The following is a 13,101-nucleotide window of genomic DNA, read 5'->3' on the forward strand; positions in this document are numbered from 1 at the left end:
TGGAGCCAAGCTAAGAATGTGGGAAAACACTCCAAAGAGAGAGGGCTGAAAGTAGAGCAATGTGGCTGGAGCACAGGGAGCTCACAGGCAACACCACCGTACTTGACCCAAGGTCAGAGGTCCAGGCAAGGGTTAGATCGCTGGGACTTTGCTGTGAGCCTTAGAGGAAGGATGGACTTGACTCCAAGTAGAATAGTAAGTCACTGGAGAAGGTAAAGGAGGAGGGAGTGATGGGATTGGATTCACATTTACTTCCTGGAGTTTACCAACTTCAAAGATTTGGGATAAGGGAGAATGGAGGACTTCATTACCAATTCCATTTTTTTCATTATAGTTCCCTTTAGGCTACTTGTGTTAAAATAGCACTCTTGCCAAAGTATCTAAAAATTCTGATGCTAAATTTCATATCCTGGTACCTCGCGGTGATAAAAAGTAAATTTTTATTCAATAATAATTATATTTTCTGTTCTAGCAATCTTAATTTTATTTCAAGACTTTTCTTGGTTTAATTATTTATTTTCCAAAACAGTAAAACCTCAACATTCAAAACATCAGAAAGCACATTAAATTGAGACAGACAGATAGAAATATAGACAAACTCTGCAGGAGAGAAACATCAGATGGGAAATTTTATTGTATCAGGTGATATGTCTCATAAACCTTCTTCATCTCTTACTAAATCTTTAATAGAATCTCTACTACAGAGGAAAAGTATATATACATGCAAGGGTGCAATGCATACCGTGCCGAACATTACTCCCTTGGAAAACAGTTCTTGGTTTATTTTTTCTCCAGTTTTATTGAGAAATAATTGAAATACTTTACTAAGTACAGCATGATGGTTTGATTTACTTGATTTTTAATATACAACCACCATAGACTAGAAATATCTCTCAATATCCAATGTCTTTTGTCAGTGTTTATAAAAGAAAATTTATGTTTCTGTCTCTAAAACTCAAAAAAACCCTTTAATGAAATGACACAGGACTAAAATTTCAAGATGCATTCTGAATACAATTGGTATAATGTCAGACTCAAATGGAAACTTCTGGAAAACTTCACTTGGCACCAAAAAAACTCCACTGTTGCAAGAGCTAAAAGTCACCAGCCTCGTACTCAGTGTGGTTCTCTGCTATTACTCACTCACCCTGGGTTTCTATTGTACTTCCATAGTTAGCTCTTATTTTTCCCTAGTGTTATACAATGAATACCCCCCAAAATTGAAAAAGTATTAAAGAAAACTGTGGAAAGAATTTAAGAACAGCAGTTACAATGGAAGAGCAAACATTACTATGCACAAACTTACTACTAACAATCCCTAATTGTCTAGTGATGAAGGCCCTATATATTAAGCATTATCTCAACATGATAATTTGTCACTGACAAGTTTTACAGAACTGCATTATAACTACTCCTACCTACAAAATAGATTCCTTGTTAGCATTTTAGGGCAGTGTGTTATCTTCAGGAACAGCTGACTGTCAATAAGCAGGTAAGGGATGCAAGCAAGAGATGCCAGGTGTGTCCGACAAACACGTCCAGGGTAGCTGGAGGACAATGCAGAGATGATGATGTCCAAAATGTTATGTAGGGGGCAGACGCTAGACATGACAGTGCTTTGTAGGGCATCAGAAGGACACTGTATTTTATTCTAAGTGAGATGTGAAGCAAATGGTAGGTTTTGAGCAGAGGCATGTGCTATGATCTGACTTGCATTTTTAAATGATCCTCTGGCTATGTGGAGAACAGACCACAAAGGCCAACACTGGCAGCAAGTAAGCTGGTGAGAAGTGGCACTATTCTTTTTATTTTTTAATTTTTTTTAACATTTATTCATTTTTGAGAGAGATAGAGTGCAAGTGGGGGAGGGGCAGAGAGAGAGGGAGACACAGAATCTGAAGCAGGCTCCAGGCTCTGAGCTGTCTGCACAGAGCCCGATGCGGGGCTCAAACCTACGAGCAATGAGATCATTACCTGAGCCAAAGTTGGATGTCCAACTGACTGAGCCACCCAGGTGCCCCAAGAAGTGGCAATATTCTTGATATATTCTTAAAGTTGACCCAATGTGGACATGGGATGTGAAAGGAAAAAAAAAGCTGAAAACAACTCCAAGGCTTTTGGCCTAAGAACAAAACTCAAACTGTTGGTAACTACAGTGAGGCTGACTGAAAGAAGACTAGACATGGGAAGTGAGCGTTTAGTTGTGGATGAGTCAAGTTGAAAATTGTTTTAGATGTGTAGATGGGTTACGGGGGGGTGGGCAGCTGGATATACAATTTGGAGTAGAAGGAAAAAAAAGTATTGAAGAATTAAATTTGGGAGTTAACCAGTACACAAATGAAATTTAATTAAAGTTAGAGAGTCAAATGAAGTCCAAGGACTGAATACTGAGACATACTTCATAATTTCAGATTAAGCTGAAGAGCAATGAACAAAGGAGACAGGTGAGGAACAGTCACACGTAGAAGAAAAACCAGGGAAATGGATTCCTAGAGGGCAAGGTAACAGAGGTAATATGATGAAAACTCACTAAAGTAGTCTAAGAGTAAGAGACGAGGAAGTGGAGATTAGATATATAGGAAACTTCTGTAAAAGATGGCTGTGAAATGTGGCAGTAGGTATATGTTTGTAGCAAGGATGCAGTAAAAGTTGATGATGTTGGGGGAGTGGCATACATGTGCAGGACCTGACTTCTGAGTGGTTCACAAGATGTGATCTAGTGTGCAAGAAGGTGGCCTTGGATGAGGCAAACAATTCCCAAGGAAGGAAAGCAGCAAATTAAGACAGATGGAGATAGGCTGGTAGATTGGGCAGATGGAGGATATGCAGAGTTCTCTCCTGATTGCTTCGGCAGGGTCAGTGACATGTGAGACAAAGCCATCAGCTTTGAATGAGCAGAGAGGAAGGGAATTGGAGGCCTCAGAAGAGAGAGCAATATGATGGGAAATACTTCCCCTGAAGAGAGGTAATGTGGAAGTTATGGAAACTTAGTAGGATTGCTCAGTCATACTAAGAACTCACTCAAGGTAACTAATCAGGTGTCTAAAGTGAAACCTGCCACTAGGACTGTTTTTCTCTAGCTTCCTCCTCTATTTCTCATGAATGCAGAGGATCTAAAAGGAGATTTAACCAAGGTTGGAGTTTTTTCACGTATGACATAAGGAGAAAAATGGTAGGAGAGTAAAAAGTGGTAAATCATGGAGTCTAAGCTAAGTTCAAGGCAGAGCACTGAAGGGAACGGATGGAATGTGGGAGGTGGTGGATGGAGCAAGATATCTGCTATAAAGATCCCAGAGGATACACAACCATTAGTAACAACACGGCCTGGGGCACAATAATGGGGTGGAGGACTGAAACAGGAAAAAGGACGAGATCACTGCTGGCAGAAGGTCAGGGAACTGAGAGGTCAAGGTACTAGATGGCTAGGCTACATGTCATTTTAAGTCCATCAAGAGAAATATCTGAAATGGTAGGAGGCAAGGAGAGGGAAAGAAAGAGAGAAAGATACTTTTGGGGTTTATTTTTCAAGGAGACATTGTAATTTATTCTTACTAACCACTGAAAACATTTGAATATTCTTCACCTGAGGAACAGCATCATGTCAACATGTAGTATAATACAAAATGCTAGTGCTAGGAGTGTGCACAGGGAGTAGCTGTGCACCTGCAACAGGGCTCTGGGGAAGCAGGAGCCTCAGAAAGGAACCTGTGTGGCAGAATAGGCTGAAATCCTGTGATGAACCAAGTATATGTTTATATTTTTTCTCAGGCCTTAAGAAATAATTGGATTAAGACAAGTTTTCCTCAACTCCTCTCAGGTAAGCATAGAACACATCTGTCTCTATTTCCAATGAACATGAGAAAGATTATTGACAACTTCTAAATAATGGTTAAATAAACTAAGAGCCAACTGCTAGATAATGTGGTCATTAAAATGATTATGTGATGACTCCGTAATAAGTGCAGAAAAAAAGCCAAATGTGTAATTATGAATATCTAACTATGTCCCAAAGCTAGGTATTTAAAAACCAGAAAAAATATCAGTTCAAAATTATAAAAAGTATTTGATTTAAAGTGAAATGTGAATAATTTTTTCTCTTCTAGATTCTATTTGATTATATTTATAATCAAATAATAAATGTGGTGAAGTGGTAGTACATTGGAAATCTCCCGTAAAAATCAGAAACAAGCAAAGCATTATAATAGTACGTAGGTATAGCTTAAGGCATTTTGACAAGCAATATCTTTCTAAAGATTCACAATAACTTCTTGAGGTAGGCAAGGCAGATAGTTTGGTTCATATTTTCAGATGAAGAAACTGAAGTTCAGAGACTATAATTGACTTGCCTCTACCTACCAAGTAATATAATGGAAAGAGAAGCCTATACTATACTATACTTAAAGAAATTGATTAAAATTATGGTACTTTTTCTGTTAAAACAGATACAAGCGACTATATTTCACCATTTCAAAAATTTTGAGTGCAGGGAGCATGACTCATTGATCTTGGAAATCAATGTGCCATATGATATAACTGCTGAGTAAATGAATGAAGAAATTACATCCAATGGCTGCATAACTCCTTAGTTAGGTTTGAACTCTGCATTGTCTTTCACGTGACCAAAATATTAACTTCGTTATTCCTCAAAACATAAATAATCCATTTATTCTGGAAAGTGTTAAGATACTTGTTTTGCAACTTCAATCTAATAAAAATGTAGTATAGTGGCTTATTTTTTTAAGTTAATGCACCTTTTTGTCAAATAAATAATCACTCTCAATTTTACCAGTTTTCACAAAATGTTTAAAATGATGTACATTTGTACAACGATGAATAATGTTCTAAATAGTTCTCAAGGAGCATAAAATAGTGAACTCAGCTTTTAGAGACACTGGGAAAATCTGGCTAAAGGAATTTCAGTAAGTGAGATTCCACAAACAAAATGAATAAATGAATCACATCAGGGAGCATGCTAAAAATTACCAAAAATGTTCACTATCTTCTTTCAGATCAACAATACTTTATGATGATATTTCAAGTTACTTCATTTTTAAACCATGACTAATTACAATGCCAATGCTTCCAAAACCAACAATGATCTCACTCTTAAAACACTCTTGTCAGGATAACATTTTCTTACTAAAACATTACACTCATTCTTTTTAGCCAACCCTAATATTGAGTTCCCAACAGTTTAATCAGCTACATTTTTTTTTATCAAATAGACCAATTATTATAATATTTGTAGGAGGGGGGAAAGATTGGTTCAAAAATGCTATGAAAAAATAAATTACTACTTTAAATGGTAGTCTAAAAAAAACACAGAAAGAACAGCTATATTTGGTCATATGCCATATTATTAGAGAAGATCTATACAGCCCAAATTTGATCTTTTATGCACATTTTAGTTAAGAATTAAAAGCCATATATTGGAATCTTCTCACTGAACTAGATTACTATAAAGAAACAAATCCCCTTGTGCATTCTGATCACTAGGACTGTTTTCAAACTCCTTTATGGTGCTCAAATGGCCAGTTAAGGAATTATCAGCTAAGAGTGACCCTGGGCTATGACTTTAACTAGTAGACTCTGAATTTACACAGAAACTCAGTAGAATATAGGTATTAGCAGAACATAATTCAGTGCCATGTAAAGATTTTACTTTTTCTTTGACTAACTTTAATTGATATAAATAAGCAAATGGCATGCAAGTTGCATGGGAGAATGTTCACAAAGAAAATCAGTGTTTGGTTTCAGGTATAAACCAAGTAAAATAACAAATCTAATAGAGAATGAACACTTCAAGACACATCTGTCAATCACTATTTTAAAAAAACTTAACACCAATAATATCATTCTCAAAAATTCCTCCAGGCTTCAAAGAAAAATAGAGGTTAAATGCAAGTTCTAACATCCTTAGGTTATCTTCCATGAAATTATAAACAATGGTTTTAAATTTTAAAGTATCTGTTTATATTCTATAATCCTATGTTGTTTTTACACTGCAATGTTTCAGCATGAGTTTGAAGGAAAAAATTCAGAAAAAGCACTAGTCTCAAAACAGTAAAAATAACAATAATGGAAAGAGCTATAATTCTTAAATGCTTACTGTATTTTTATTTGTTTCAATCATTAATATTTGAGGAACCTCCATACTGTTTTCCATAATGGTTGCACCAATTTACATTCTCACCAACAGTGCACCAGGGTCCTCATTTTCTCACCAATAGTTATTTTAACAGGTATGAGATGATATCTCATTGTGGTTTTGATTTGCATTTCCCTGATAATTTTTTGATGTTGAGCATATTTTCATGTTCCTTTCAGTCATCCATATGTCTTCTTTGGAAAAGTGTCTGTTCAGATCTTCTGCCCATATTTTAATTGTAGTGGGTTTTTTTGGGGGGGGTTGGTGGGTTGTTTTTTTTTTTTTTTTTGCTGTTAAGTTAAAACCCTCAGTAGATACATGATTTGCAATATTTTGTCTCATTCAGTAGGCTGCCTGTTCATTTTGTTGATGATTCCCCTCACTGTGCAGAAGCGTTTGAGTTTGATGTAACAATTCCACTCCTGGGTATTTATCCAAAGAAAATGAAAACACTAATTCAAAAAAGTGTATGCATCCTTATGTTCATTGCAGTATTTAAAATAATTGGGGCCCCTAGGTGGCTCTTCAGTTAAGCAATTGACTTTGGCTCAGGTTATGATCTCATAGCTCGTGAGTTCAAGCCCCATGTTGGGCCTTGTGTTGATACCTTGGAGCCTAGAGCCTGCTTTGGATTCTGTGTCTCCCTCTCTCTCTGTACCTCACCAGCTTGTGCTCTGTTTCTCTCTGTCTCTCAAAAATAAATAAATGTTTAAATAAATAAATAATAAACTAAGTCAAGAGGATAAAATTTACAGCATGGTCTCTACAGTCAATATTGTACTATGTTAATATTTGAATTGATATTGTATTAAATTAATATTATATTATTTGTGCTATATGTATTAAATATTGTATTAAATATTTGAAAGCTGGTAAGAGTGTAAATCTTAAAAGTTCTCATCACAAGGAAAAAAAATCTGCAACTTTATATAGTGAACTTAAGAATAGACACTAGTGATCATTTCTCAGCATATACAAAATTGAATCATTATGTTGTATATACCTGATGCTAATATGTTATATGCCAGTTATACCTGAATTTTAAAAAGTGTTTAACTAAACACCAAGTATGGATTATCTTTCTGAACCTCAAAATGATCCTATAGTTAGATATTATTACATCATCATCATCATTATTATTATTCACAGTTTATAGAAGGAAAAGCAAAGACCCAGAGAATAAATTCCTCTTCCCTGGGTCACACAATTAATAAATGGCAGGATAAAATATTAAGTCTTCATTGGCAAACAATGAAGTTTTAAAATGAGATTTGAGGCCAATCCCTGCTTTTACATGCTTTACGGTGTATGAAACCCTAGAAATGTCTCTAAGGAAGCTCCTAATAAATGACTGCGTCTAAGCATCCTTACCTTTCATATGAGAAAACTCAGAAAACTCAGGGAACTATGTAACTTACCCAGGATATTACTAGTAATATCACTATTTTGAATAAAGACTTCTGGTGCTTAAAAAAGTTTTAAAATTACTGGACTCAGTGATTATCTCTAATGTCTATTTCAGTTCTAAAATCTGTTTCAACCTAGAAATAATGAAAAATAAATAACTGTACTACTTTATGGTTGAATTAAAGCACCTTCCAGCAAATTCTTGACATGTCTTAATCTAGAAAAGTTTTAAGATGCCCTTAATTCTAAAGAAAGAAAATTAAAGGATCCCTTTCCTACTTTTTAATGACATTTAATGACATTTTCCTACTTTTTAATGACATTTTCTATGACCATTTTTCAGCGGATGGGATCCATTCAATGGATCATGACATCAATTTATGATTCATTATACAGCACTTTTAAAAAACTAAAAATAGAAAAGTCTGATCATAGTATTATAAATAGTTAGGGCTAAGTACTGCCTCATGAAATCTGTCTGCTTATGCTGCTGTATGCTCAGTCATGAGTGTATTCTTAGCATGGGTTTCAAGTAAAATAGACTGAAAGCTACAATGCTAGAATTTTCCATACCTGAAGTATTTGTTTTTTTTAATCATAGTAAAAATACTGACATGCTGAAGAGCCAACCCTACTAAGACATGCAAAGAAATTCTGGGAATGTAGACTGATCAACAGTTTTCTCAAGTAACATAAACATAGAGGCGTCTGGCTGGCTCAGGCAGTTAAGCATCTGACTTTTTTTTTTCTATGTTTTTTATTTATTTTTGAGTGACAGAGACAGCGTGAGCAGGGGAGGGTCAGAGAGAAAGGGAGATACAGAATCCGAAGCAGGCTCCAGGCTCTGAGCTGTCAGCACAGAGGCTGACAGGGCTTGAACCCCCAAACCGTGAGATCATGACCTAAGCCGAAGCCAGACGCCCAAGGAACCGAGCCACCCAGGAGTCCCCAAGCATCTGACTCTTGATCTCTGCTAAGGTCATGATCTCACAGTCATGAGAAGGAGCCCCACTTCAGGCTCAGTGCTGAGCCTGGAGCCTGCTTGGGATTCTCTCCCTCCCTCGCTCTCTGCCCCTCCCCCACTCATGTTTTCTCTTCCCTCTCTGTCAAAGTAAATAAATAAACATTTTTAAAAAAGAAAAGTAACATAACATAAAACTGTTTGTGAAGTAATAAACACAATGTTTAAAGAAAGTATCTGAAAGAAACCAGGGCTCCTTGAAGAAACTAAGTCTGAGCAGAAAAATACAAGATGAATGTGGTCGTCTTGTGGCAGAAAAGCAAAGAAGCTATCAGAGACTAGGCTGTGTCAAAAGCTTTCATTAGTCAGCTGAAGGTTCTCCACTAATCAAAGATGGGACAACTTGGCTTCAAAGAGAATAACAACTATAACAGATTGAAACACAAATATATACCAAAATTCAAGAGTTCAAATAAAAGAAAACATTGATTACTCCATGGTTGCTAGGACACCAATATATAATTCTAAAATTGGGCAAATAAAAGATTCAAGCATTTTTCTCCCTCCCTTTTCTCCATCAATTTTTTGCACTTATACCCAGAGAGTCCATGAAAGAAAGTTCTTCTTGAGATTAAAGTTTAAACTTCTCCAAGTTAAAAAAAAAAAAATGCATGACAAATTTAGAAAGTTGCCAAATTATAATGAGATAATCAGCAATAGCTGCTAAAACCATTAGATAAAAAATTGATAGGGAACTTTATAATGGATGGATAAGCTGGCAACACCTGAACCCACTGGTCAATTTGAACATAAGGGTAAGTGTGACAATTCCTCTGAGTGGGAGACAGTAGGAAGTACCTATAATCGATATGAAGTATTATTGCCTAAAAAGAACCTAAATCAAATTAGTCCTGTAGATCTAACTACCAAACACAGCGAATAGAGAAAGATATCTAAAAAGACCACAAAGGTGCAATTAGCTAAATTAAAAATATGGGAAATTCTACAAGATCTGATTTCTTCAATAAATAATGGCAAGAAAAAAGTAGACAGGAAATCATTAAAGACTAAAAAAACTTAAAAGAATCACTCAAATGCAACACTATAGAACTTACTTGGATCCTAATTTGCACAAATTATAAGAGGACATTTTCACAAGTGGGGCAATTTGAATACAGACTGGGTATCAGATGATATTAAGGATTTCTTTTTTATTTTGTTACATGTGATTATGGTAATGAGGTTTTGTCATCAAGAGATAAAATACTGTCAAAAATCTGTTAAGATTAATGCATGATATATATGGAAATCCAGTTAGTAGACTGATACACAGCAAACACTCTGACATAAAGATTGTCCCTTTCTGAGAAAAACATTTCAGGGGGGCCTGCCTGGCTCATTAGGTTAAGCGTCCAACTCTTGATTTTGGCTCAGGTCATGATTTCAATTTGTGAAATTGAACCTTGTATTGGGTTATGCGCTGGCAGCATGGAGGATTCTGTCTTGGATTCCGTCTCTCTCTCCCTTTCTCTCTCTCTTAAAATAAATAAACTTTAAAAAAAAGAAAAATATCTCTGCTTCTGTGGTAGATACTGGAATTTGAAATCACTGAAAAACAGTGTTACCCAACCTTCTACTTTCACAGGAAGTTATTAAGGATACCTCAATTGGGTAAGTGTCAGTTTTGTTTCTGCTTCCGGATGTTATTGCCATTTAAAATGTAAACTTCTAATCCACATACAATACTTTAAAATGTCACAAATATATAATAATATGTCACTATAAATACTGTATTAAAAAACTTACGGAATAGCAGAACTGTAGGACAAGCATGTTTCATGATCTTCTTGAAGCACTGAATTTATTTTCTTCCCTGTAGCTTTACTTATAGATGTCTTCAGTTTCTTGGCTAGCTTTTTTGGTGTGTTGGTTATAGAAGATTCCTCTGTACAGCAGCTATATACTTCCACCTTTATCTGAAAGTCTGGCCCTGCTTCATTACTAAAATCAAGAGCATTCATAATGTTAGAAATTTAACTCAGTAGAAAATAAAATTGTAACACCCTTTGATGTTTTCATAACATTTGAAATCACAATTTGAAATGGGTTTATGTTAACATATGTTAATGAGGCAGAATCTCCCTGTGTTTGTTTAGTATCTAAATGACCTGAGAGAGTGACTGCAACTTCCAGAGCTATCGGCTTCTAAACTAGGGCAAAGGTGACTCAATTCAATCTGTATATATAGGCATAGTACCAAAGAACCTGGTCAGGTCATCTTGTTGCCAATGCCATTGCTTATTGTCACCTCTTCAATTATACCATTCGGAAGATATTTACATTATATGTTTGATTTCCTAAAATAACTATTCCTCCAAAAGAAAAAAGACAAAAACAAAGGAAGGAAAGAAAACAAAAAAAAAGGTTTCTTCTGCCGAAAACTTTGGTTTTCATTTCTTTTTCATGAAGAGTCACAATCCAATCACCATCGTGTCTTCCCCTCCCTCCCCACCCCACCTCTGTACAGACTAACTCTTAATGTGTAATATTACACAATTCAGTTACCTAGGGGAAAACAAACAAGCAAGAAACAACACACACAAAGCTGCTATACTACAAGCCAGGAACTCCTTGAAGGAGAATGCCGCCCTGGTAACCTAGCATAAAAGGTATTCAATGCATTATTACACCCATATGCAAAAATTCTGCAATTTTAGCAAATGCTAAGATTGTCTTTGCCCTTTTCCAGACCTTTGCCATAAAAGATTGTGGTGGTGTTATTAACAATAAAATTTACTTAAAACCACAAGAGAGGTCCATCAGCAGATGTTGCCTTAGAAGGAAGATCCATCAGTCTCAGGGATTTTAAATGTCCAATCTATAGTTTGGATATACCCAAGGAGTAGCTCCCAGATATTTTTATAGTTTACTTGGCAACTTCTAAACATACAGTATTCCTGGTAATGACTAACAAATGTCAATATTTAGAGAAAAACCAGAGACTCATAAATATTGAATACTTATTAAAAGCAATCATAACAAAAGCACAGTTTTAAACATTTAGAACATTTGTCAGCAGTTATTTTTGGAACAATTTAAAATATTTACAGAATTTTTTAAAAAAAATTATAAATCATGTGTTGTCTTCCCAAGTAACTTGCAATGCTCTTTCAATGAAAAAAAATTTTAATTTTGTCTTTGTGGTAAAAACAAAGTGATGTGAAGAAAAGAGATCACTAACGACAATTTTGGTAGGAAAAAACTGGAATAGTAAAGCCGATAATGGAAATAAATGTATTAGAAAACTAAGGAAAATTATCTTTTTAGTCTCAATTCTGTAAACATTTGGTGATATTTTGGGGATCCTAAACAGATTCCTTATTCCTTTGGTTCAAAAGAGTTTGTAAGAAGGCCTGCACAACTGCTAATAACTCAGAACAGTACATGTTATTTTTCCATGCTACAGTTATTTATGGGACACTGGACAGAAGCCACAAAACATGGCTTGCAATAGTTTTTCTAATGTTACATGAGTGGCAAAACTACTCTCAAATCTCAGCTGTTTACCTCCATAGCTGAAAATGGCAAAACACATGGAAATTCAATTTTACTTAACTATTAGTTAAGTAACTATTAATATTTAGATACAAAATGGTGTTTTTGAAACCCTGAAAGAAACACAAATCGCAACTGATTTAGGCCACTAGCACCTGTGTGAAGGGGACAGGAAAAACTTATGTTAGTTAAAAATGATTTCTATGGCTACCTGAGGAGTTCCTTCTGGCTCTGTATTATGACCACAATAAAATGAGCCTGTAAAAGAGCAGGAGCAATAAAAACCACCCTGAGGATCATCCAATCTTTTATTGTTTTGAAGTACATGAAAAGAGAACACCATAAGAAAAAGAACATCTCAAAATTTTACCAAAGTGCTTTTCCTATGGTACATACTTCAGTACTATCTTATAAATAAAGTTGTTATAACTATCTTAGTATTTCTATACCTAATATCTATAGGAGATGTATTAACCTGTTTTATGACCAAATTCACTCTCTATAAAATAATGTAATAATGAGGCTCCATTGTATTCATAGCTTGGTTAATAATAATGCTATAAATATTTATAAAAATTAATAAAAATTTATCACATTCAATGAGTCAAATATTTACTACTAATACTACAAGATTTCTACTTTATTTTATATTGAAAAGTTTCAAATGCAAAAATGATTTCTTGTGAATAATTTTCAAAATCAATTTAAACATTTAAACATCTTAAGCTTCAAAAATAATCCAAAGACCCAATAATTTGTCTTCCTTGAAAGAAGGTAGAATTTTAAGTTATTCTCACTCTTCAAATATTTAAACATACTTACAATATAGTTACATTTTCAAAACATATATCTGTGATTGTTTTATCCACAATCACCATGTCAGTATCAAAAACTTCAGCTCCCATTTTGAATAAACAGAAAATGGCATAGTGCTGTGATCCTAGGGAAAAAACAGTGATCATGAGATGAATCATATCTGTATTATGTTAAGATCTCCTTGAAAATGACAAAATTATCTCAAATATTTACT

At 34.9% G+C, this 13,101-nt stretch overlaps 1 protein-coding gene across 1 annotated transcript in view; it reads right to left on the reverse strand.

Moving 5' to 3' along the window:
• Positions 1-13,101, reverse strand: part of RTKN2 (rhotekin 2) — a 71,429-nt gene that overhangs the window by 31,665 nt on the left and 26,663 nt on the right. The window contains exons 5-6 of the mRNA XM_029931741.1: positions 12,894-13,011; positions 10,323-10,517 (exon numbers count right to left, since the gene is read on the reverse strand). Of these exons, the coding sequence (XP_029787601.1) occupies positions 10,323-10,517; positions 12,894-13,011 (313 nt within the window). The remainder of the gene's footprint in view (positions 1-10,322; positions 10,518-12,893; positions 13,012-13,101) is intronic.

This window comes from Suricata suricatta, chromosome 2 (genome assembly GCF_006229205.1).
Source record: "Suricata suricatta isolate VVHF042 chromosome 2, meerkat_22Aug2017_6uvM2_HiC, whole genome shotgun sequence".
In the NCBI taxonomy this organism is placed as follows: domain Eukaryota; kingdom Metazoa; phylum Chordata; class Mammalia; order Carnivora; family Herpestidae; genus Suricata; species Suricata suricatta.